The following is a 27,248-nucleotide window of genomic DNA, read 5'->3' as shown; positions in this document are numbered from 1 at the left end:
CATTTGAATGAAGTGTAACTAACTTTCTTTCCTTTGCCCATTGCTCAAGAATGATTCTCAGTGAAACTTCTTGGCTTCTGGTGATTTTCAGTAATACCATAACAACCACAACCAACTAGCAAACACGTAATATTTAACATGTTCTAGACACTGCTTCTGAGTCTTTAAATGTGTTCACTCACTGAATCCTCAAAACAAACTCTGTGTGGTAGGTACAATTATCATCTCCATTTTACAGATGAGGAAAGTGAGACAGAGAAATCAAGTCATTTGTCCAAGTCACACAGCTAATAATCAGCAAAGCAGGATTTGATTCAGACAGCCGGTGTGCAGAGTCTGTGCTTTCACCCACCACACCTGCACGGCATCCTGGCAGAGCCACAGAAAGTTTACAAAATTGCAGGGTTGCACAATTTATGAGAACTATCAGGAACCTCTATCGTGGATAATTTTGCTAGTACAATCTGTACTTTTCAACCTTGTAACAAAGTGCCAAAAGATAGTCAAGAAACTGACCTACGGAGAATTCTCAATAAATGGCTGCCACCACTGCAAAGGCTTGGTTGACTTAACATGAATTAATCAATTCAAATTCTCTGACTTTATGGTTAATGTTTTCTTGATCTCTTGGGTAATGAGGAATATTGTGGCAGAAGCTTGGTGTTTTGTTGTACATTATGTGTGTGTGAGTTTCATTTTATGCTGTTTCATGACTGTCTTGAAGGAAGTGACCAAAAGTAAAAATATGCTCCCTCTTGGTATCCTTAGTGCACCTAACTTCAATGTCCTTGGCTGCTTTCACTAGTGACAACATCTGTATTCTTACTTGTTCAATATTTTTTTCTTTGCTGGATTTGTACCCTGTTCTTAGCAAGACCAGTAGAATCATATTTGCGTGTTCTCGCCTTAGTCTTTCCAACTGAGGATCCTATCCGCGAATGATGACAGACTAGCCTAGAATATCAGTGGTCTCCATAGAATTATTACAGTCCCAGAAACAGTTATCATCTAGGGTCTGTGCTGAGTCTCCATGAGGGTAGGGTGGTTGTAGGGTATGATTATGTAAAGCAAGGCTTCTGGACTTTACAGTGCAAAAACATTACCTGGGGAGCTGGTTAAAACTGCAGATTCTGATTCAGTAGGTCTTGGGTGGGACCTGAGATTCTGCATTTCTAACAAGCTCCCGGGTAATGCTGCTCCTGGTGCTGCTAGCCCCTGGACCACCTTTTGAGGAGCAGGGCCATCAAACAAGGTATCTGTTGCTCTAGATGGCAAAAAATTTGGGTATGTGCTTTGTCTTTCCAATGTATTATGCTTTTAAAGAGACATAATTTACTTAAGATTATTTATAATCCATTTTATCAGAACGTTCACATAAGTCAGAAAGCTTGGTCTTATTCAAATACAGAACTGATTACATCACTCCCCTGCTAAAAACCTTTAGTGGCTGCCCACTACTTATAGAGTACAGACCCTAATCCTTAAGACACAAGCAATGCCCGTTGTGCTCTGCCAATGGCTGACTTGTCCAGCATCGGGTCCGTGCAAGCTTAACATGCATATTCTGGTCCAGGTTGTGCATCTTAGATTTGTATATTTCTAATAGCAATGTCCCTGTAGAAGTATCTTGAGAAAAGAGGGAGATACTCCAACACCAGTGACCTTTCAATTAATTGGCCCAAATTCCACGTTCTTTCCTGTTACAGAACCTTTGAAATGTTATTTTTTTGAGCCTAGAATCTTCTTCCTTTTCATTTTCCTGGCAACTGATAATCATCTTTTAGCTTCAGTATTACTTCCTAGGAAGTCATCTTTGATCATTCCATAACGTCCCACCATAATTCCTTTCGTAACACTCGTCACAATTTTAAGTGAAAGGTTAAATGACATAGTTGTGTATTTAGTCCCTGTGTCAGCCGCTGCAAGCTCCAGAAGGGCAGGGACAGCTCGTCATTGTTCCCCAGTACTTGGCTTGGTTCTCGACAGTTGAGATTGGTACTGAGCACATAGAAGGAGCATAAAAAGTATTTGTGAATGAATGAAATTTCCAGGAAAAAATTCTACTTCATTCATTAGCGTTGTGATCTGTCTAAACTTCACTCTCCCCATTCCTAAATTAGGGTACTAATAATGACCTTACGTGTTTATTTTGAGGTTTATAAAAGTAAGTAGGGACTACCCTGGTGGCGCAGTGGATAAGACTCCACGCTCCCAATGCAGGGGGCCCGTGTTCAATCCCTGAACTAGATCCCACATGCGTGCCGCAACTAAGAGTTCGCGTGCCACAACTAAGGAGCCGGCCTGCCGCAACTGAGGAGCCCTGGAGCCACAACTAAGGAGCCCGCCTGCCGCAACTAAAACCCGGCACAACCAAATAAATAAATTTAAAAAAAAAAAACCTAATTATAAAAAGTAAATAAACATAAAGCACCATTTTTTGACACCTAGTAGGTACTTAATTTCTATTAGATTCTTCTTATACACTGTCTGGAAAAATATGCTTGATATATTTTTCTTCTCTCATCACTCCTCCTGTGCTCTCCATGCAGTGGTCTTTCCCTCAGCTTCTCAGTAACTCTCCCCTCCATCCAAGCATAAATTTGTCTCCAGGAGGTGGGTTTCCCCTTTGACATCTTTGGCCTGAAAAGATGTTGCCTTAGCAGCTCTCATGGGTGTGAAGATGAGAACTGGACCAAATAAATAGTCCCAAGTTTTATATATTATAGCACTTCTTGAGAACCTTTGTATATAGCTTGGGAGATTGGTAATATAAATTTTGCTATGATGCTTCATCTACACAGAATCAGATCTAATTTGGCTTGACAGTGGCTGAAATTTTTTATATTCTGTCTCTTCCTGGCACCTAGAAAATGTCTAATATATCTATAGGAACATGTTTCTTCTTCAGTAGTTAATGTGCTTCTAGTGTTAGCATGTAAATGATTTGGCATTATATTACGAGTGATACTATTATCATGAATTTATGTAGTATCTTTTCCCCAACAACTCAAAGTGATTTAACATATTATTTCATTTATGACCCTTGGATCATTAGGACTTTTGCGAATGAGGAAACTTAGATACAGAGAAATTGAGCAAATTGCGCACTTGGTGTTTAAGTGGTCCTTCTTAGAAGAATGAACAGCTATTATTTCATGAAAGTATATCTATTGTTTTTAAATAAATTCTAAAATGAAAACATGAGACTTTGTGGAGACATTTATTCCTGGAAATGAGAAATAATATCCTTCTGAATTAATTTCTAAAAATGTTGGGTCACGATTTTATAAATACATTCTCTATTCAACTAATATTTAATGGGCATCAACTAGGTACAAGACACTGTTCTCAGCTGGAGATATAGTGGTAAACATGACGCCATATTGCCTTCATATTCTGGGGGATTAATTGCTGGGGAAACATGGGGAGGACAGACCTTATAAAGTAAAAAATATATATAAAAATTAGATAAGTTCAGTTGCTAATAAGTACCATGAGGTGCTTTTCTAAAACAGAGTGACTGATAAGAGATTGATGGATTGGGTGATAAAGAAAGGCTGCTTGAAGAGCTAACACCTACTTTTGCTTGTGAGTTATTTGGGAATAGACGGAAGATGTCCTTATGTAGTATTAGATGTTTGGAATATATGTATGCTTTCTTCCAGTATTCTGGAATAGGAGTCAGCAAACTTTTTCTATAGAGGGCCAGATGGACTATAGATAGAGGGCTTTGTAGGCCACACAGTCTCCATCACAACTACCGACCTCTACCATTATAGCAGGTACAGACCATACATAAGCAAATGACATGGCTGTGCAGGGGAGGAAAAAGTTTTCCTTAGCTTTCTTACGGTCACTGGCTGGGTTTGAAAATTAAACTGACAAAGATAGAGAGTAACAGGATGAAAGCATACAAATTTATTTAATATAAGTTTTACATGACACAAGAGACTTCATAAGGAAATGAAGATCCAAAGAAACAGAAAATATCTTTATGCTAGGTTTAATGAAGAATGGACAGTGGTGGAGAAATATGATAGGTCAAGGAGTATGAGGTTAAGTGTAACAAATTGGGGGAAACTTAGCAAGGCTTATTTGCTAGGATTCTTCTCAGCATCGTTTCGACTTCAGAGATAAGGATGCACCTTTCCTCCAGGTATAGGGCGGGCACCTCTGATGTGAGGGTTTCATGACCTGTTTCAGGGGAGAAGGGCAGCAGGAAGGTCAGAGCGACCTTCCTGCTTCTGCTCTTTTCTCAAGCTCCTTTGGCTTAAAATATTAAATATGCCAAGGTGCCATATTTTGGGGTAGCATTCCTGAACCCCATCACCAGTATTCCAATGGAACTTTATTTATGGACACTGAAATTTGAATTTCACATAATTTTTGTGTGTCACAAATCATATTCTACTTTTGATGTTTTTCAGCGATTTGAAAATGTAAAAACCATCCTTAGCTGTGGACCTTACTGAAACAGGCATCAGGCTGGACATGTCTCCTGGGGTATAGTTGCCAACCCTTGTTCTAGAATATTGTGCAGCACCCAAGCGCCCACAGTGGCTTTATCACTTCTCTGCAAGGTGGTCATTTGGCATGAGGACCTGCACCTAGACCTAGCATGGTGCTTTTTTCAGAGACCATAGGAGAGAAGTTAAACAGCCCATTCTCTTTAACTTAAGAAGTTAGAGGGACCATTCCTGCTGGAGAGATAGGCTTGGTGTCTGCCTTACAGAAGGAATTTCTCTTTGAAATAACTTTAACTCAGTTTCACATTCTGTGGACTTTGTGCTTATTCAGAAGCACAGGTGGAGCTCAAAACTTGCCTCTTACTCCTTAGGGCTGCCAGTTGCAGAATTTGGACCAATAGTGCACTTATGCTTAGTGGTCTTTTTTTGGCACAGGCTGCTTAAATGGAGAGTGCCCACTGAAGAGTGAAAAGTGCTAAGATGTTAAGTAAAAACCAGGCCATGCCTTGCTTAAATAAACTGGGTATGTCTAACATGGAGAAGAAAAGAACTAGAGGAGGCAGGATAGCGATCTTCAAATATGTTAAGTCTTCACGTAAAAAAGAAAAAAATAATAGGCTGTCCAATTCAACACGTGGACATGCTTGGGAATAAGTTAAAAGGAAATGGATTTTGGCTGTCAGTCTGTCAGTCAAAAACCCTGAATTGTCATCCCTAATGATAACTGAGGAAGTGCTCTTCTTTTCTTTATTCACTAAAGAGACTTGCCCAGATTTCTGTAGTCCTTTCAGATAAGTGGTCTCGCTATATTTTTTAAATGCAAAACAGTTTGGTAACTTGAGCTGTCCAGCAGAGGGACGGCTGCCTTGAATGGTAGTGGATATCCCACCCCTGAAAGTATTCAAAAGCAAGCTAGGTCACCATTGTCACAGATGCTGGAAGACATTTTATTTATTCACTCAGCAAAGACTTATTCATTTATTGACCAAATATTTACTGACCTCCCTGTGAGGTGCCTTCCAGCCATATAATCACATTATGTTTCTTAATCAGTTAGAACTTGATATAAATCTGTGGGGTAAGAGTCAAAGTTTTAAAGACCTATTTTGGCTGTGCTTTGTTAGTCTTGCCAGTGCCTACTGCTAAAACAAAATTCCTCTTGCTCCACAAATGATGCTTTTGAATTAAAATTAAATCCAACTTTGGTGACCTGGTTAGTAATTTCTTTTCCAATTGACAATCTTCTTATGCAGAATAGCCCTTTGTGCTTCTACCTTGTTCCTTTTCCATTTGAACTGCTCACGTTGATTTGCAAACCTAAAGGGCTTAAAGGTAATGTAAGAGACTCTTTGCAAACATGATTCCTAGATTCAGTTTTATTGAATAGTAATCTTGCTAGACACAATACTAGAAAAGGGTTTCATTGTCAGAAATACTTAGAAACACTATGTGTATACCAAAGTACCTTTGTAGAGAGTCACAGAGCTCATGAATAATTAAAGGCTGTGAAAAATCCTGCAGAAAACAAAAGTGTTCACTATTGTTGGAGCCAGCACTTCCAGGACATATGTGCTACCCACACGAAACACACTTTGGAAAATTTTGCCTTCTAAAAAGCATGAGGAAGAATCCTAGTAGATACAGGTCCATACAGCCAGAACTGTTTCAAAGAGGTTTGCCTATCTACGTTTACTAGTATGTAAATAACACAAAACAATTTTTCAACATACAGAGTTACCTGTGTATGCCATGTACTGATGATCGGTTTTCAAGGAACTAGAATCAATTGCTCAGTTATTAATCTTTACTGAAGGTAGCTATTTTCTCGATTATTCATAAAATGCTTTTTTTCTCCTTTATTCATTAAGGGTAAGCCTCTTTAAGATTTAGCTTCTTCATTTGCCAACCCAGTTTTAGATGATAGAAGAGAGAGAGAGCTATAGAAAAGACAGCCCACAAGGCACCCTGAAACCAAGAAAGCATGGCTATAAGGAAGTTAAGAGAGAAGAGAGTTTTCAAGGAGTAGGTGAAAAGAAAGGAAGTAGTGGATATGAGGAAGATGAGGCTTGCGGGGGGGAAAATGACATTTGAATATTATGACTAGGAGGTAAATGTCCTTCCAAAAAAACCAATTACTAGATGGACCAAAACCCAACAAAACTACTCAAGAGATTTATTTCTTTCTCCCTTCCTCCCTTCCTTCTTTCTTTAGTATTCAAACATTAGTTAAGCATGTAGCAGTGTTCCAGATGCTGTGGGAAGATACCTAAAGACAAGATGCACATCCATAGAAAAGTCCACTAAGGAAACAGTACTAGAGAGGTAATGAGGTCATATATGTGAAATTGTAGAAAGCTACATGAAATTGAGGTATTTTGTATGAAGACAATAAATTACCACATACCAAATACCTGGTTTAGACTGAGTACTTTGCATTCAGAGGTTATCAACAATAAAATGTCAAAGCAGCCTTTGAGAAATTTGAGATTATAGTTTAATGCAAACAGCACAGGCAAATTCTTACTGCCTCTGTGATCTTGGGGCAAGTTACTTAATTTTTCTCAATTTCACTTATTCATCTGTAAAACTGGGATAACCGGAACCCATTCTGTAGAGTGTTAGGAAGATGAAATTACACTTGATGCAGCTCATGTGATGGTCAGCATAGTGTAATTTGTGGGTAGTAACTTTGTTTTACGGAGTTGGTATAAATCTCAATTCACAAACTCAGATATACAAGGAATATCTAAGTTGCTTACTGTCTTCAAATCAATTTTAAGAGGATTCTGAGTGCCTCCTGCCTGTTTGGTAGGACATTTAACTGTAGCTATTCTTAGAGCTCTCACCCTTACCCCGGGGTCGTGCAGAAGTCCTTGTGAGACTGTTTCGATCATCAGTTATCTGGTCACCCTAGTTACTATAGAAATACCCTTTATCCCTGTCCAAAGGCTCCTGCCAAGCACAGCAGCCAGGCGTGGCTTGTAACCTTTGAGACTGAGAACCTGTGTCAAGGATCCACTCAGTGCCTCACCCAGACAAGCCTCCCTGAGCTCTGCCTTCCAGCAAAGCCCTTGCAACCCACAGATGTCCCTCTCCAGTCCCAGAGGTCTCCTCTCTCTGAGCCCTCATGACCCTTGCCCCTGATCACCTGCCAGACACATATGATTCCACTTTGGTATCATAGTACCAATATTGGTACCAATATATAGTACCAATATTTTTTGGCCTTAAAAAATGGCTATTTCATTTAGTTCAAACTAATAACTATTCAATGGATTTAGCTTTTTTTTTTTTTAAGTCTGGGCGGGCAACTAACTTCAGTCTATTTGTTGCTTTTCAAATAGCAAAAATCCCTGAGGCAAGTAAACAGACTACTTTTTTCGAGGCAAGGGAAAATAGAGAGAAATAAAAAATATACACTGAAATATTTTGACACATTTATATGGTAATAACAACAATGTTAATGCTAATAAAACTCATTATTTTTATTATAATATTCCTCATATCCATCCCCCTTTCTCCATCTGTATTGTCAGTGCATGATTCATGGGGCCTTAGATTATTCAGGCTGTGTTGATTGTCTAGCTTTATCTCTCCCTCCCGCATACCATTCACACTTCAGCCGTGCCACCCTACCAGCAGCAACCTGTCTTCTCACCATTGTACCAACTCTTCTGTCTTCCTGGAAAGCACCTTTCCCACCTCAACCTTGTCGTGCCAGTAAATTTCTACTCCTCCTTTAAGACTTCGCTGAGACATGATCTTCTCTGTGACTTCTCTGCGTTCCTCTCCCAAAATTTACAACATCATCCTCTATATTTTCATAGTACCTTATACTTAAGGCACTTAGACTTAAGGTGATCGAATAATTCGTCATTCGAACTGGGACACAGTTTAAGAGTGAAAGAGGATGCTGCTACTAATTACACCAGAACAACAGACATAAACCAGGACTGCCTGAGGCAAACCGGGATGTACTGTAACCCTACTTATCTTTACATTGCTGTAATGATTGTTTACATGTCTGTCATTCCCACCACCTCAGAAACACACACACACACACACACACACACACACACACAGAGGCAGTGAATCCCTGGAAGGTGTAGGCCTTAGCATCTAATATGGCTGCTGACATAGTAATTGACTGATTAAATCTTGGGAATTTTATTGGAGCAGAACATTCTAGACTAGTGAAGTGGTTGAGACAAACAAAAGGCGATGGGAGGGAACACGTGCAAGGAAAGCAAGTACACCGATTTGGGAGGAGCAGATGACTGGGGATTGAAACATAATTTGGGAAAAAATTGTGGAAACTCTTGATTTTCAGGTTCAGGAATTTCTAACAAAGTGTAGGAACGGGAAGGTTTAAACATGGGGCGATGACATGAAGGATAACTGATAGTTGAATGTAAGCTGAATTAGAGGGAGGGAAACGCAGAGAGGACTGAGGAGACTATTTGGATAAAAAAGATGAAATTATGAATGCCTGGACTAGGACTCTTTGTCATTTAACCTTTTGTGCTTGATGAAAACTTAGGACCCTTTAGATTGCAAGTGACAGAAACCCAAATTAACCTGGTTTAACCCAAAAGGGAAATTTATCAGCTCAGCTAACATAAGTATACAGGCATTACTGGATCCAGGTTCTCACACAGTGTCATCCCATCAGGACTGTTCTCTCCATCTCTTGGTTCTACTTACTTTATCGACTTCCTTCTCAATGGAGTTCTCCCCAGAATGGACATCAGTAGCTTCCAGGCTACTTTCTACCAGCTTAGCAACCCCAGTACAAAGAGAACATCACTTTACCAATAGTTACAGCAAAAATCCTGAGGAAGGCTCTCTAGATCATGAAAATCAAATCACAGAAATAAAATTATCAAGAAGAACCATAGAAGTGATAAGCTTCCAAATGAGCAAGAAAAGGAAATGCACTCATTCCAAAATGATCTAGGCTATATTTTTTCAATATATTTAAAATATAAGAAACTTTGTGAGAGTCATTATCTTTAATTCAATAAATATTTGTACATATTATGATACTGGACATATGCTAATTATCTAGACAAAATAGAAATTATTTCACCTTTTCAGTCCTACCTGTATATGCAACAGTATAGGAACTGATCTTTGAAGAAGTCATAATGGAGCCAGAGGAGGACGGAAAAGAGCGATTAAAATGGCTCTATCTTTGTGAGAATTCCTATTTAGTTTTATTGAGAAACCAGCTGATAAACCTCTTCATTCTGAAATGGCAGGATCTATGGGTTTGAGAAACACAAATTTATTCGTAGAATTGATAGCATAATACTGAGAACACTATAAATGTGAATTTCCTATGAAATTTATGTTCTGAATAAAGGGTATAATAATGTTCAGAACACAAATCCCAAAGAGAGATACAAAGATTCATCTAGTTTTAAGTAGATTTTCAATAACAAGAGCGCACATATAGAATAATTCTATTTGGTGTTCAAGTTATACATACATATACTTATTTGTGTATATTTGTATATAATATGAATGAAATACTGCACCAAATATAGTAGCTATCACTGGTTGGTAGGATTTGGTACAATTTTAGTTTTCTTAGTTTCTTAGTCTGAATTTTTTACAGTTTCTAGAATGAATGTGTATTACTTTTAAATGAGAAAAGAAATCAAAAAAGTTTCTTTAAGAGGAAAAAGAATTCTGACATAAAGGGAAACTAGCACTGCCCTTTGAAGTGATGTCATGTGGTCCTTCTCACAACTTTTTTTTTTTTTAAAGTGACAGTAGCCAGGACTGTCCAGTTTTTTTTGTTTTTTTTAAATAAATTTATTTATTTATTTATATTTATTTTTGGCTGTGTTGGGTCTTCGTTTCTGCGCGAGGGCTTTCTCCAGTTGTGACGAGCGGGGGCCAGTCTTCATCGCGGTGCACGGGCCTCTCACCGTCGCGGCCTCTCCCGTTGCGGAGCACAGGCTCCAGACGCGCAGGCTCAGTAGTTGTGGCTCACGGGCCCAGTTGCTCCGCGGCATGTGGGATCTTCCCAGACCAGGGCTCGAACCCATGTCCCCTGCATTGGCAGGTAGATTCCTAACCACTGCGCCACCAGGGAAGCCCCTTCTCACAAGTTTTTACCCCACAAATATCCAGGATTATCTCAGAAATTATATTGAGTTTGATGGACCATTGATTTGAAAGACTGTGGCGTTTCTCTTGTTATGTAAATATTAATCAAATACATTTTTACAATATTATGCTAGAGTAAGTGAAGAGAATGTAATCATATTCATTGATACCTACCTTACTAAACCATTTTTATTCCTTTTAAGAACGCACCTTTCAAGAACAAGGTTCTGATACAGAAAGTAATCTGAACCAAGGATCCAGCTTGATAGAAGCTATCTTTAAAGTATTGTACCACTGCAATTTTTCTCCACAAACATTTGGAAATGTTTTTGTGAGCTACATGGAAGAAGAACATTTATGGGACTTTTTATATAACATTCCAGGTATGAGAAATTTTATATTTGAAAAAGTAGTGTTTTATAGATACTTAAATATATCTTTAAAGATGTTTTAAAAATTTTATTGATGTCAGTTTTGCTGAATCTGTTATTTGTAAAGGATTATCTTACATTTTTTTCAGTATAAAGTCTTCTTTTGGGAATCATTAACCATTACTTCCTGTCAAAATTTAATATACTTGGGACAAGGGTGAGGGGAAAGTTGAGGGGAAAATTATGCAATGCAGATTTTTTTTTTATTATTAGGTAGTGTTCTCTCATAAAATTTAATATTACCACAGATTATGTTTTGCTATTGAGCATATAAGAAATTAGTAAGATGTGAAAAATACTTTGTGATTCTTGGGTGCTTTTATTAAACAAACTGATGGACAAAACTGCTGGCCAATTTTCTTCAAATGTAAAAGGCATTTATTATTATGATTATAGTGCATCTCTCTCTACAAGGCAATTATGTCCTATCGTTGTTCTGGGGACAGTATGTGTTTTCCCCAGCCGTATTGTTCTTTTGCCCGCAGCTAGAGTGGATATTGAAGACAGAACGGGTTGCATATCCGAATTGGAAATGTTCATGGGTTACCCCACCTTCAGGACCAGGTGTAAACATTCTCACGTTGTTTTATCCTTAATATTCTGCCTTTAAATCTCATACTTAATGTCTTGGGAAAGTGAAGAATGAGGACTTAGGGGTTATCCTGTTAGTCCATTAACTATTTAAATCATTTACCTTTGGCTTTCAACCTATATGCTTTCTTATACACTGTTTTGGAACCGACTGACATTTCCTTAAAATATTTACTAGAATCCATATAAAAAATCTAAACTGGCTCATATCATGGTGTTTCCTTCTTCCTGTAACTTTTTAACTATCCTCCAGACATGACTTGAATACCTTTTAAACTATTTTTAAGTCATTATGTTACATCTTCTCTTGGTCATTATCCCTGCAAAGTAGCAATAGATAACTTTATGTAATGATTTCAAAACCCTGAATCTGTCACTTAAAGACTCTGTAATAATTATCTCCTTTTAAAGTCTTATTTCTAGTTTTCATGTATTCTCTCACTGTTTCCTTTAACCCCCAAATATGGTCAGTCTTCCTAAGTTTAAAGACTGCATTATTTCTGATGTAGACTTATTGAACTGAAAGAAAACAACCTTGAAAACCCCCTCCACCCCTGCTGGTTTTAGTTGTTTCTGGTCAGGGGTAAGAGCGGAATTCTCTCACAAGATTATAAAGAATTGTGAACCACATGCTTCAACCATTATTTATCTTTCAGTTCTTAAGTTCTTGAACCATCTGTCACTCAGTACAAAACTGTACTGAAAATGACTTAGAAGAGATCAATGGGTTTCAGGTGTGGCCTGAGAAGCAAAACTGCTACTTGCTTCTAATTAGTCTTCTCTCCCATCTACACATTGAGCAAACCCGCCTCCCCATGGTCAGACAAGTCTGAACAGGAACAGGAACAAGTAGTACACCATATCATAGAGCCCGAATTTTGTCAAGGGGCTCAAAGGGGCAGAACTTCAAACTGGTGAAACATCCCTGGCCTTTGTACAAGTTGTTTCTCCATCAACATTAAATATTCTCTGGAACCTAAGACCTTGCAGTGGTCGTGAGGGACAGTGCCTTTGTGTTTTCTCTCCTATTTAAGTCTCTGCAAAAGTTTTCCTTTTCTTCTGTTACCAATCACAGGTATCTTAAAAATGCTATTAAGATAATAAAATATACTAATTCATAACAAATTAAGCCCTTTTGCGGTGGTTTCTGTTGACGTGAAAATATGACAGGTTTAAAGGAAATACAGCTGAGACACATCATAATCCCACAATATTTGCATTTTACCGCTAATGGATCTATGCGTCAGTAAATATAATTACCCAGATCGACTGGAGTACATTATTTAAAAACTGGTGTATTTTCTTCCTCCTGAAACACTGTCTATGGTTTCTGTATAGTTTATCCATAATATATCACAGTCTTATGATTTTAGGGTATAAAGGTGAGGATGAAGTAGGCAGTATCCTCATCTTATTGCTAAGTAAACCAGGGTCAGAGATGTTAAGAGACTTGCCTAAGATTATCCACTGATTAAATTGCAGATTCAGAACAAAAAACCCCAGAATTTCTGATCACAGGCCATGTTATTTCTCTTTATTTTTTTCTATTAGACTAAACTTTTTGAAACATTTGCTTTATGAACATTTGAATTCCGTAATGAAACACATAATTTGATTTAATAATTAGAAATCCAACACATAACTCCTTAGAATGAACATAAGCTAGGGGGGAAAACAAGAGTAGAAATATCCATTTAAAAAAAAGATTACAAACGATAGAAATACAGAAAACAATTAAGTTGGGGACCTCATGTGGGCATTTCAAAGGCCAATACACTATAAGTAATAGATTTGGTAGCAATCATTTCAGGCCTGTACTCTCAAAGTAGGTCAGCAATCTTTAGTTGGGCAAATGAAAATATCAAAGCGTAAGTTACTTTGACTGTACTTCAGTCACACTATTCCTTAACTCCCTTTTTCTTTTAAAAGAAATAAATGTCTTTAACACATACGGTGAGTTAAACTTTATAAGAAACTACTAAACTGTTTTTCAAAATAATCCTGTCTTTCTACATTCCCACCAGTAATGTAAGAGAGTTTGGGTTGCTCTATACCTCACCAACACTTGGAATTGTCTTTTTGCTTTTATTCATTCTAAGGAGTATGTGCTATTATCACACTGTGACTTTAATTTACAGTTCCTTGGTGATTAATGACATCAAACACCTCTTCATGTTCTTAACAGTCATTTGAAAAAAATTCTTTTGTAAAATATCTGTTCAAAACTTTTCTTCATTTATTAATTGGATTATTTGTCTTACTGAGTTGTAAAGAATCCTTTATATATTCTTGATACAAGTTATTTGTCAAGATAATGTATTAAAAATTTTTTCTCCCCAGTCTGTTGCTTACTTTTTCATTCCCTTAACAAGGTCTTTTGATAGGGAGAAGCTTGCAATTTTGATGAGTCCAACTTATCAGTTTTCTTTATAGTAGTGCTTTTTTGTGTCCTAAGAACTATTTGCTTATCTAAAGAGTGCCAAGATTTCTCTTATGTTTTCTTCTGGGAATTTTATAGTTCTAGTTTTTAGTATTTAATTCTATGATTAATTTCAAATTGTTGCTTTTTTGTGTGGTGTAAGTGTTGAAATTCATACTTTTTCATACAAACATGCAATTTTTCCCAGCATCCTTTTTAGAAATCACTGTTCTTTCCCAGTTGAATTACTTCAGTGTTTTTGTCAGAAATCAAATGAACAATTGATTAAATGCATATCTAATTGTGGATCCTCTATTCTAACACTTGGAACTACTATATTGTAGTGACTATATTGTTATTTGCTTTCTGCTTGTCCCACCTTTATTTTGGTCTTCTTTGGATTAACTGAGTATTTTTCAATATTACATTTTATCTTTGCTAATGGCTTATTAGATATAATTCTATTTATTTTAGTAGTTGTTCCAAGGTTTACATCTTGTGATGAGTATCTTTAACTCATCACAGTTTACTTTTTACTATTATACCACTTTTACATCTAATCTAAGAACCTTACACAGTATATTTCTATTTACTCTCTCCTGTTCTTTATGCTAGTGTTGTCGTGTAATTTCTACTAATGTTATAAACCCCACAATCTATTGGGTTTTTTTTTTGTTTTAGTCAGTTACAGTTTAAAGAAGCTAAAAATGAGAAGAAAGTCTTTCATATTTGTCCATCTGTCTACCATTTCTGGTACTCTTCTTTTACTTGTATAGATCTAGGTTTCTGATGGATATCATTTTTTTTCTACCTGAAGTATCAATACTTCCTTTAACATTTCATGTACTACAAATTTTCTGCCATCAATTTATTTTATTTTATATATTTTATTTGCATGAAAAAAGGGCTTTGTCTTCATATCTGAAATATTTTTCATCAGACATAGACTTTCGGGTTCAGAGATTTTTTTTGTTGTCTTTCGTTTTCCTTTTTCACTCAGCACTTTGAAGACATTATTCTATTTTGTGGCTTGTGTTGTTTCTGATGATAAATCAGTATAGGTTTTAAAGTGTATGTTTCCTTTTATATAATGTGTCTTCTTTTTGTTTTTCATTTTAAGATTTTTCTCTTTATCACTACTTTGCAGCAATTTTATTATGATGTGCTTTGTTTTGGTTTCCCTTGTATTTATTCTGCTTGGGGTTTGTTGAGCTTTTATATCTGATGATGTTTAGTTTTTATCATATCTGTAAATTTTTCAGCCATTCTCTCTTGGGATATTTTATCTTTTGTTCCCCCTACCACCACTTTTTTCTGGGATTCTTATTATTAGACCTCTTGGTATTATCCACATATCACTGAAGCTGTATTCTTTGATTTTGTTCTTGTTCTTGTTTGGTTTATTTTTTTTGCCTTCTTTCTCTCTGTGGTTTGGTTTGGACACTTTATATTGTACCTTCAAATTAAGGATCTTTCTTCTGCAGTGTATAACTGCTATTAAGACTATCCAGTGATTTTTTTATTCCAGATATTTTAATTTCTAGCAATTCCATTTAGTTCTTTTTATATTTTGTATATCTCTCCTCATTTTAAAATCCTTGCACATATGTATGAAGTCTGTTTTAATTTAAACCTTTGTTTGCTCATTCCATCATTTCTATCATTTTTGAGTGTATTTCTATTGGGTGATTTTTCTCCTGATTATGGATCACAGCTTTTTTCTTTTCCTTTTTGTTTTTTTATGTTATGGAAAAAATGCCAGATGTTAATGAATGTTACATTGTTAAGTGTCTAGATTTTGTTTTTGTCCTTTACAGATTTTGTTTTCACTAACAGTTGTGTACTTACAGATTTTCTAATGTTGAAACAGCCTTGCATATCTTGGATAAATCCCATTTGGTCATGGTGTATAATTCTTTTTATGCATCATTAAGTTCAATTTGCTAATATTTTGTTTAGGATTTTTGTGTCTATGTTCATGAGATATATTGATCTGCAGCTTTCTTTTTTGGTAATGTCTTTGTCTCGTTGGTATTCAGGTAATGCTGGCTTCAAAATGAGTTAGGAAATAGTCCCTCTGTTTCTATGTTCTGACAGAGATTGAAAGGAATTGGTATAATTTCTTTTTTTAAATGTTTTGGTAGAATTTCAACCAGTGAACCCATCTGGGCCTGGTGCTTTCTGTTTTGGAAGATTATTAATTATTGATTGAATTTCTTTTATGGATATAGGCCTATTCAGATTGTATATTTCTTTTTTGTGTGAATTTGGCAGATGTGTCTTTCAGGGAATTGGTTCATTTCATTTAGATTATCAAATTTTGGGAGCATAGAGTAGTTCATAGTATTCCTTAAATATCCTTTTAGTGTCCATGGGATCTGTAGTGATGTTCCTTCTTTTATTTCTGATATTAATAGTTCGCACGTGCTCTCTTTTTTTCTTAGTTAGCCTGACTAGAGGCTTATTGATTGTATTGATCTTTTCAAAGAACCAGCTTTTAGTTTTGATTTTCTCTATTGATTTCCTATTTTCAGGTTCATGATTTCTGCTCTAATTCTTATTATTTCTTTTCTTCTGCTTAGCTTGGGTTTAATTTGCTCTTCTTTTTCTAGTTTCCTAAGGTGAAAACTTTGACTCTTGATTTTAGATCTTTCTTCTTTTCTAGTATATGAATTCTGTGCTCTAAATTTCCCTCTAACCATTTTCGCTACATCTGACAAGTTTTAAGTTGTGTTTTTATCTTCATTTGGCTCAAAGTATTTTACAGTTTCTCTTGAGATTTCTACTTTTACCCATGTATTATCTAAAAGTATGTTGTTCAATATCCACCTGTTTCAGAATTTTCCAGTTACCTTTTTGTTATTGATTTCTAGTGTAATTCCATTGTGGTCTGAGAGTAAACATGGTATGCCGCTAATATTTTTTAAAAATTTGTTAAGGTATGTTTTATGGCCCAGAATGTGGTCTATTAGTGAATGTTCTATACGAGCTTGAGAAGACTGTGTATTCTGCTGTTGTTGGATGTAGTCCATAGATGTCAATTATACCCAAGTGATTGATGGTGGTAATTGAGTTCAGTTATGTCCCTAGTGATTTTCTACTTCCTGATCTGTCCATTTCTGATAGAGGGTGCTAAAGTCTCCAACAATGAGAGCAGATTCATCTAGTTTTCCTTGCAATTCTATCAGTTTTTGCCTCCATAGTTGACACTTCTGTTGTCAGGTGCATACACCATTAAGGATTGGTATGACTTCTTGGAGAACTGACCACCGTTATCTTTATGTAATGCCCTCCCTTATCTCTAATAACTTTCCTTATTTTGAAGTCTGCTTTGCCTGAAATTAATGTAACTATTCTTGCTTTCTTTTGGTTAGTGTTAGCATGGTATATTTTTCTCCATCTATTTGCTTTTAATCTATATGTGTCTTCATATCTAAAGTTGACTTCTTATAGACAACATATAGTTGGGTCTTGGTTTTTGGTCCCCACTGATCAATCTCTGTCTTTTAATTGGTGCTTTTAGACCATTGTTGTTCAAAGTGATTATTAATATAGTTGGATTAATATCTACCATATTTGTTACTGTTTTCTATTTGTTTCCCTTGTTCTTTGTTCTTGTTTTTATCTTTCACTATTTTGTTCTGCCTTTGTTGGTTTTAACTGAACATTTTATATGATTCTATTTTCTCACTTTTTTTTAGCATATCAGTTATACTTCTTTTTTAACTTTTTTAATGGTTGCCCTAGAGTTTGCAGTATATATAGAGAGACAGAGTTTGCAACTAAGTCCACTTTCAAATAACACTATACCATTTCACAGATTGTGTGAGTACATTATACTAACAAAATAATCCTAATTTCTCCCTCCCATTCATGTATCATTTCTGTCATTCATTTCACTATACATAAGCATATATAAGAATGCTATATACATAAGCACACATAATTAAACACATTGCTGGTATTATTATTTTGAACAAACTGTTTTCTGTTAGATTAGTTATGAATAAGAAAAATAAAAGGTTTTATTTTACCTTCACTTATTCCTCTTCAATGTTCTTCCTTACTTTATGTAGATTTCAGTTTCTGACCTATATTGGTTTTCTTCTACCTAAAGAATTTCTTTTAACATTTCTTACAAGTCAGATTGACCAGCAACAAATTTCTTCAGTTTTTGTTTGTCTTGAGTAAGTCATTATTTCTCTTTCACTTTTGAAGGATAGTCTTGCAGGGTGCAGAATGCTAGGTTGATTTTTTTTTTTTCTCTCAACACTTTAAATATTTCACTCTACTGTCTTCTTGCTTGTGTGGTTTCTAAGAAGTTAAATGTAATTCTTATCTTTCTTCCTCTATAGGTAAGGTGTTTCTATGTTCTGGCTTCTTTCAGGACTTTATCTTTGATTTTCTGTAATTTGAAAATGATATGCCTAGGTATAGATTTTTTTGGTTGTTGTTGTTCATTTTTTGTTTGTTTTGTTTGTTTGTTTTTTAGCATTTATTCTGCTTGGTGTTCTCTGAACTTCCTGGATCTGTAGTTCGGTGTTTGACATTAATTTAGGGAAAATGCTGAGTTATTATTGTTTCAATATTTCTTCTGTTCCTTTCTGTCTTCTCCTTGTATTCCCTTTACAGGTATGTTACACCTTTATAGTTGTCCCATACTCCTTGGATATTCTCTTCTGGTTGTGGGGTTTGTTTTTTTTCAGTCTTTGTTCTCTTTGCTTTTCAGTTTTAAAAGTTTCTACTGAGACATCCTCAAGCTCAGAGATTCTTTCCTCAGCCATGCCCCTTCTACTAATAAGCCCAGAAAAGGCATTCTTCATTTGTTACAGTGTTTTTGATTGCTAGTGTTTCTTTCTGTTTCTTTCTCAGTATCTATCTCTCTACTTACATTGCCCATTTGTTCTTGCATGCTATCTACTTTATTCATTAGAGCCCTTTACATATTAATCACAGCTGTTTTAAACTCCCAGTCTGATAATTCTAATATCTTTGCCATGTCTGTTTCTGATGCTCACTCTGTCTTTTCAAATTGTATTTTTTGACTTTTAGTTTGTCTTGTAATTTTTTTCTTGAAAGCTGGACATGATGTTCTGAGTAAAAAGAACTGCTGTAAATAGGCCTTTATTAAGTGGTGGAGAGGTGTAAAGGAGGGGAAGCATTCTATAGTTCTATGTTTAGATCTCAGTCTTTTAGTGAGCCTATGCCTCTGTGGTGTACTTAACAAGCATTTCAATTTTTTTCTTACCCCTTCCTTAGGTCTGAGAGTATGGTTAGAGTGGGCTGGAGCTGAGTATTTCTCCTGTCCTAGGACAGTTAGGCTCTGAGAATATGCCTAGTGGGTTAGGCTCTGTTTTAGTAGTTCTTCTTCCTAAGGGCAGGCCTTAAGAAAAACAGGGTGTGCTGGCATATTTACAAATGTTTCTTTTTCCCTCCTCTTGCTGGAAGCACTAGAGGATTTTTCTCTGATATCTACTGTGGAAACCTAGTCAAGTTCCTGGAGGTAAAACTCAAGAGTGTAACAGCTCCCCCATGAGAGGGTCTCCCTAGAGTTTTAACTCTCAGACTTGTCTACACTGAGCCTCCAGCAATTGATCAGTTACAGCTGAGATTTTCCTACATTGGTTCTGGTTCCCAGGATAGTTTCTGTGTGTGAGTCTCTACTCCAGTAAGCTGTGCCTTGCTGTATTTGCCTGTCTGTCTCTCCAGTCTGGGGGGCTGTGTTTTGCCTTGTGTCCTCACCTCTTTTACAGATCCAGGAAGAGTTGTTGATTTTTTTTTATCTGTTCAGTTTTTTACTTGCTCTTAGAATAAAGTAGAAACATCCAAGCTCATTGTATGCAGAGCCAGAAACCAGAATACCCTGCCACTTTCTTTTCTCTGTTCTCTGTTCTCCATTTCTTCTTTCTTACCTCTACCATCGGCATCTGTGGATATTGATTAATCTTCCCTATAGTAGTATCTAGTGCTCAAGATGTTTCAGAATCCTGCATCAAGAGAACACTGGGCACCGCAACACTGTACAATTGTAATTTTTCCAGAAAACTCTTATCTTAGGTAATAATAATAATAGAAAATACTTACACAGTGCCTACTATATGGTAGTTACCTTACACAAATTAATTCATGTAATTTAAAAATAATTCTTTGAGATAAGTCTATTATTTTATCATTTTCAATTCCTTGATTTTATTTCAAAAGGAATAAACATACCCTTTTAACAAAAGGAAATAGAGGAATTCCTGGCTTTCTAGAAGTTTTAGATATCTGAGATGCATTTAATCCATGACTCCAAAGAGTTCAACCCAAATGAATGTTAATTACTGATACAGGAAGAAGGCTTCTTTATGTCCTTCAATGAATTAAAGTCTTGAAACATCATTAAAAAGACAGACAGCTACACCGTCCACCATTCACATAAAGAGCAACAAGTTTACCTAACTGATGATTATGTCATGCTAAAAAATAAAACTCTCAACATTTGATATCACCAAGATCCTCTTCACCATGGTGTTGTTTTTTTTTTTAATTGAGGTATAGTTGATGTACAATATTATACAAGGTTCAGGTGTACAACATAATGATTCACAGTTTTTAAAGGTTATATTCCATTTATGGTTATTATAAAATATTGGCTATATTCCCTGTGTTGTACAATATATCCTTGTACCTTATTTATCTTATACATAGTAGTTTGTACCTCTTTGGGCATCCTTGTCTTGTTCCTGATCTTAGAGAAAGTGCTTTCAGCTTTTCATTGTTGAGTATGATGTTAGCTGTAGGTTTGTCATATACGGTTTTTATTATGTTGAGGTATGTTCCCTCTATGCCTGCTTTCTGGAGAGTTTTAATCATAAATGGATGTTGAATTTTATCAAAAGCTTTTTCTGCATCTTTTAAGATGATCATATGGTTTTTATTCTTTGATTTATTAATGTGGTATATCACATTGATTGATTTGCAGATATTGAAAAATCCTTGCATCCCTGGGATAAATCCCACTTGATATGGTATATGGTCCTTTTAATGTATTGTTGGATTCAGTTTGCTAACATTTTGTTCAGGGTTTTTGCATCTATGTTCATCGGTGATATTGGCCTGTAATTTTCTTTTTTTGTGATATCTTTGTTTAGTTTTGGCATCACGGTGATGCAGGCCTTGTAGAATGAGTTTGGAAGTTTTCCCTCCTCTACAATTTTTTGGAATAGTTTGAGAAGGATAGATGTTTGGTAGAATTCACCTGTGAAGCCATCTGTTCCTGGACTTTTGTTTGTTGGGAGTTTTTTAAAATTACTGATTCAATATCATTACTGGTAATTGGTCTGTTCATATTTTCTATTTCTTCCTGGTTCAGTCTTGGGATATTGTACATATCTAGTAATTTGTCCATTTCTTCTAGGTTGCCCATTTTATTGGCGTAGAGTTGTAGTCTCTGACGATCTTTTGTATTTCTGTGGTGTCAGACATAACTTCTTTTTCATTTCTGATTTTATTGATTTGGACCCTCTCTCTTTTTTTCTTGATGAGTCGGGCTAAAGGTTTGGCAATTTTGTTTATCTTTTCAAAGAACCAGCTGTTAGTTTCAGCGCCATGGTGGTTTTAACAATGGGCTGTCATTTGAGAAATATCACCTTGAAATTTGAGGGCAAAAAAAATCATATAGTTGCTCTTCTCTATTGATTCAAGTGATGGTCCCTGGACTTCTCAGTCATTTTAAAAAACAAACAAAAATTTTTATTGCATTTATCACACAAGTAATACATAATCATTGCAGGTAATACTTATTATTGGAAAGAAGGGAAGGAAGAAAGGGAGAAAGAAAGGAGGGAGGGAGGGAGAAAAAGTAAAAGAAGAAGAAGGAAAGGAAGAGGACAATCACCTGAAATCTCATTAGTCATTGATAATCACTATTAACCTTTTAGAGTACATCTTTTAATTCTTTTATAAATGTATGTAGATATGTATTTTTTAATAAAAATAGTATCTCATACTCTTTTCTAACCTGCTCTTTTTTTTTAAGGGTGAGCTTTTTATTTTAATATTTTTACTTTAGACTCATCCCACTTTTTTTGTTTTTTAATATCTTTATTGGAGTATAATTGCATTACAATGGTGTGTTAGTTTCTGCTGTACAACAAAGTGAATCAGCTATAAATATACATATATTGCCATATCCCCTCCCTCTTGAGCTGCCCTCACACCCTCCCTATCCCACCCCTCTAGGTTGTCACAAAGCACCGAGCTGATCTCCCTGTGCTATGCAACAGCTTCCCACTAGCTATCTATTTTACATTTGGTAGTGTATATATGTCAGTGCTACTCTCTTACTTCGTCCCAGCTTACCCTTCCCCCTCCTGTGTCCTCAAGTCCATTCTCTACGTGTGCATCTTTATTCCTGCCCTGACACGAGGTTCATCAGTACCTTTTTTTTAGATTCCATATATGTGTGTTAGCATATGGTATTTGATTTTCTCTTTCTGACTTAGTTCACTCTGTATGACAGACTCTAGGTCTATCCACCTCATTACAAATAACTCAATTTTGTTCCTTTTTATGGCTGAGTAATATTCCATTGTACATATGTGCCACGTCTTCTTTATCCGTGCATTTGTCAATGGACATTTAGGTTGCTTCCATATCCTAGCTATTGTAAGTAGTGCTGCAATGAACATTGGGGTATATGTGTATTTTTGAATTATGGTTTTCTCAGAATATATGCCCAGTAGTAGGATTGCTGGGTTGTGTGGTAGTTCTATTTTTAGTTTTTTAAGGAACCTCCATACTGTTCTCCATAGTGGCTGTATCAATTTACATTCCCACCAACAGTGCAGGAGGGGTCCCTTTTCTCCACACCCTCTCCAGCATTTATTGTTTCTAGATTTGTTGATGATGGCCATTCTGACTGGTGTGAGGTGGTATCTCATTGTTAACCTGCTTTTTTTTTTTTTTAACTAATCAATAAATAGCTTTACTGTGACGATGGATATACCTAAGCTAACTAAACAAATCCCCAGTTATTGGACATTTGGATTATTTCCCAATTTTTCTTTATATTATTTATATAATCATAATTAATTTCTTAGGATAAAATTCCAGAGAAGGAATAAATGTGTTAAAAGGTAAGTAAAGTGTTAAAGCTTTTACTATTATTGTCAAGTTGTCATCTAAGAAGGTCATACAATTTATATATCCACCAGTAGAGTCCCCAAAGTACCAGCAAATGCTGTTATTCACTGTTATTTTAACTACCATTCCCTTTATTACCAAGCAGTAACTTTTTTTTTTCAAATGTCTATGGACCATTTATCAATTACATGATTTCTAGGCTAAAAGCAGCTTTCTTTTCCTATAGCTTTAAACTAGATTATTGAGAAGCTGAATTCCCAACTGAACAGGGCACAGAATATTTCCAGATTCTGCTAACTGTAATATGCTGTCTGATTTTAAAGTCTCAACGTGCATGGAGTGTGAGGTAGAGGTCATCCGATGCCTGAGACTGGCACTGACTGACGCCGTCAAGGACATTGTGCAGCAGATAATATCTGTGCTGAGCTCTTGGAGAAACTGTGAGACAAACCTAAACAAGCACAGTGTTCTTGAAAGTCTGCGTGAGAGCATTCCAAAAGAATGGAATTATATTCCAAAAGAAACCAAAAGGAAAGAATCAAGCAAAGGTACATTTGTTTTTCTTTAAGAACATATCCCTGAAGAAGCACATTTTCTAGGTTATGAGAACAAGTAAAATTCTAAAAATTATAAAATTTGTAAATTATATTAGTCTTCTTTCCACCATGTATATTTAAGATTCCTAATTTTTGTTACTGTGAGCCATATGATAAAAAAAAAAACAAACCTAGAAATGAAAATGACTCAAATGGTTGATAAGTGATATCATAGGATATAGGTCTTTTGCTTTCCGACTTACCTCATGTTTTGTGATTATCTCCAGGCTCATCTGTGGTGCCTCAAAGAGCAGTGTTTCATTGTTTTCCATGGCTAATATTCCATTGTGTACATGGACCACTTCTTCTTTATCCATTCACCTGTTGATGGACATGGACTAACTACCAGTTCAAAATTTTTTGTGATATTTTGTGTTCATGTTAGTATTCACAGATTAGTCACATGAGTTTGACTAATTTCCCTTAAATCTATTGAGTAATCTAAAATTCATCCTCTCAGGAAGATTGCTCTGATATTCAGTTTAATTATTCTTTTTTTGAAGTTTTTCCTCTACAACTACCAATTATTACTTTCTTTCCTCTTGTTAATACACCTACATATGTAGCTTTTAGGTCAAAAATAGCACCCCATTTAGTAGCTGCACATAGTTTTCTGACAGGGTATTTTTCCGCCAATATCTATGGTTCTGGATTCAGTGCATTGTTCCTCTTCAGGGCAATGCATCTATCAAGTGTATTTAAAGATTATCAGTTACCTGTATTATTCATTTATTTTATTAATCAAGTCCTTTCTTCTTAAATGGTTTCTTCCTACCTAGATGTTTATACTTGTCAAGAATTTCACAAGATTCCTTTGAATGTATCTTATCTGTTTGTATTCATGGATCTTCTTTAGGATTTTTAAAATAAAACTTTTCCCTTTTATTTTCATCTTTAAAGATGATTTTTTTTCACTAACTGTAAGGAAACTTTCAACAGTAAAATATTCCAGCTGAACCTGCTAAAGTCAATTGAGGAAACTAGCCTTTCTTTCATTCTTCTCCATGGAGATCCTAAATAATGTGGCTCTTATCCAGCAACCTTATATATAGACTCAAATCAATTATCCATCAGTGACCTTTCATAGTAATGCTTTAATTCTGTCCAAGCCCTATTAAACTGCCTTTGAATCTAGTAAAGCCATTTAATTGAAATTGGAAAATGTCAGATTTTCATTACTTAAGTTCTTCCTCACCTGAGTTGTTGCCACCTCTCCTTTCTAGTTTTGAGATATTTCATAGATTTTGAGCAATACAGGAAGCATGATCTATAGTTTATGTATCATGTCATATGAGTAGCACTGATTTGCTTGCGGCTTTCAAGTTGGTCTATTCATGAACAATTTTTTTTTTTTTTTCCTACAGGCATTTTGGAACTCTTCCATAATGTTTCAAAGAGCCTCTGGTTCCAAAAAATGCTTACTTTGTAGATACCAGTTCTTGTGGTTTTCCTTACTAAATAATATTTTTTCATAAAATTATCACTAAGAGTAGAAGTAGAGCACTTAGACAGCCATGAAGGAGTGCCAGATCACATAAATATATAAAAGAAAGTGGTGGAGGAAAGTGACCTTATAAAGCATTTTGTGCATTCCAGGTGGATGTGACAATAGGAGAATACCATTGTTCTTCATTCCTATCCTCTTTTAAACTGACAGTGCTCAACCTTTATTTTCACTACAGTATATAAGATAGATAATATGTACATGCCAGACACTAAGTCACTTATTCATTCAATAGATACCTACTAAGTCAGTTACTACTACATACCAGGTACTGGGGTTGGGCCAGGGATAAACTGTAAATAAGATATCCCCTCTTGGTGCTTGAAGACTAGTATAAATGTTTACAAATGGGTGCAAACACCTCAGGGGATGTACAAGACAATTATCTGGTGTGTGAGAAAAAAGAAAGTAAAACTACTGAAATTTCATATGGGGTGTCACTGGAACTCTCCCTTGGTCTGTGAGTGAGCCAGTCGTGTGTTGGGGACAATATTGTTGGGGAGGGCATGAACAGGGTAACCTTACTTCTTCATTAGCTTTCCGCGTTCAGTAATCAATTAAGGTTGTCCTTTGTATTTCAGAATTTAGTTTTAACAAAATTAATCCTCACAAAACACACAAGTGGCTTTAACATATTCCTGTAAATCAACTGAGGTTTAAAACTATTACCAGGGACTCCAAGGGAGAGCAAACAATGACAAAGTAAAAAAGCTCACACTTAGGAATATTTCTAACATGAGCTGTTTCTCAGCCGTATTATAAGGTAGAACATTGATAGTCTGATCAGATTTGGCCAAAAGTAAAATAAAATAAAATAAAAATGGGAAATGTGTGGGAAAACCATTTGAAACATGGCTTCCCATACATTGTTGTTAAACACGAATCCCTCCTAAATGAGTACTGTGCCTTGAGATAGTTAGAGATATCTAGCTAGAGATAGTTTGAAGTCATCTTGATTAGCCAAAGATTTCAAAACTAAGCATCCAAAACATGAAGATAAACCTCAGTAATCATTTTCAGCAATGTTTTAAGTCAATTGATATTTAATTCAGTACTTTGCACAATTCATCTAAGTAATGAAGTGTTTAGAGGCCTTTTTTTTTTTTTGAGGATTCTAACTTAATAAAAGACAAATAATCACTACCTTAAAGAAAAAATTGTCCTTCCTGACACAGTGAAAATAACGGAACATGGAAAACACTATGGTGACAAACTAAAATGTATTTCTTTATTTTTTGTCAGCAAATACATAGAAAACACTGAAGATTTGAAGAAATAAATAGTACAATAAATTATACAGCATAAGAGATTTACCAAAGAACTGAATGGAAGTTCAGATGTTTCTGATATAGCTCAGCTTAGGTATTTGCTCCCGAAGCAAATACACAAAGAATTTGCTCCCTAAGAGCAAATACACAGCTAGTTGTTTTGTTTCTTTGACAGCAATTAAAGGAAAGATATACCAGAAAATATATTTTCTTACCAGTAAATAACTTTTTAAATAAAAAGAATACTTTATGGGGAAACTCTGGAGTAATTGTTTTAACAATGGATTCTGGAGAGGAAATAGAGGTAACACCACAAGGAAAATGTATTCAAGGCACCATTCACATGTGAATTGTTGAGAAAGAAACTGATGGCAGAAATACGCAGAGTGTTATCAGAAGTCCTTGAGATATTTTATTTTATAAAAACCAGAAATGTTCGTTTTATAAAAACCAGTATCACCCATAAAAATGTCATAGCTGCACACTTAAGAACTTAGAATTTTTTAACATGGTTCAAATATTCCAAATCAGAGTTTTGGTTATTTTTGAACACTTCTTAAAAATACGAAAATGAAATATATTTCAATTTATTTGCAAGAACAACTGATTAACGTAATGATGATGAATATTTATTATTCAAATTTCAACAACAACCTTTGCCTATTTGGTGGTTGAGATTGAAAAACGAGTGCCATGATTTCACAAGTTCCATGTGGGTCTATGTATATAG

General features: G+C 35.6%; 1 protein-coding gene across 2 annotated transcripts in view; it reads left to right on the top strand.

Annotated features, from left to right (window-relative positions):
- Positions 1–27,248, top strand: part of KIAA0825 (KIAA0825 ortholog) — a 405,558-nt gene that overhangs the window by 163,427 nt on the left and 214,883 nt on the right. For both annotated transcript variants that reach the window (XM_036846744.1, XM_036846743.1), the window contains 2 exons: positions 10,787–10,966; positions 23,474–23,698. In XM_036846744.1, coding sequence (XP_036702639.1) covers positions 10,787–10,966; positions 23,474–23,698 — 405 coding nt within the window. The remainder of the gene's footprint in view (positions 1–10,786; positions 10,967–23,473; positions 23,699–27,248) is intronic.

The sequence above is a fragment of the Balaenoptera musculus genome, chromosome 3, assembly GCF_009873245.2.
Source record: "Balaenoptera musculus isolate JJ_BM4_2016_0621 chromosome 3, mBalMus1.pri.v3, whole genome shotgun sequence".
NCBI lineage: Eukaryota > Metazoa > Chordata > Mammalia > Artiodactyla > Balaenopteridae > Balaenoptera > Balaenoptera musculus.
The sequence above is the reverse complement of the archived record's forward strand: the minus strand, read 5'-3'. Positions and strand labels throughout refer to the sequence as shown.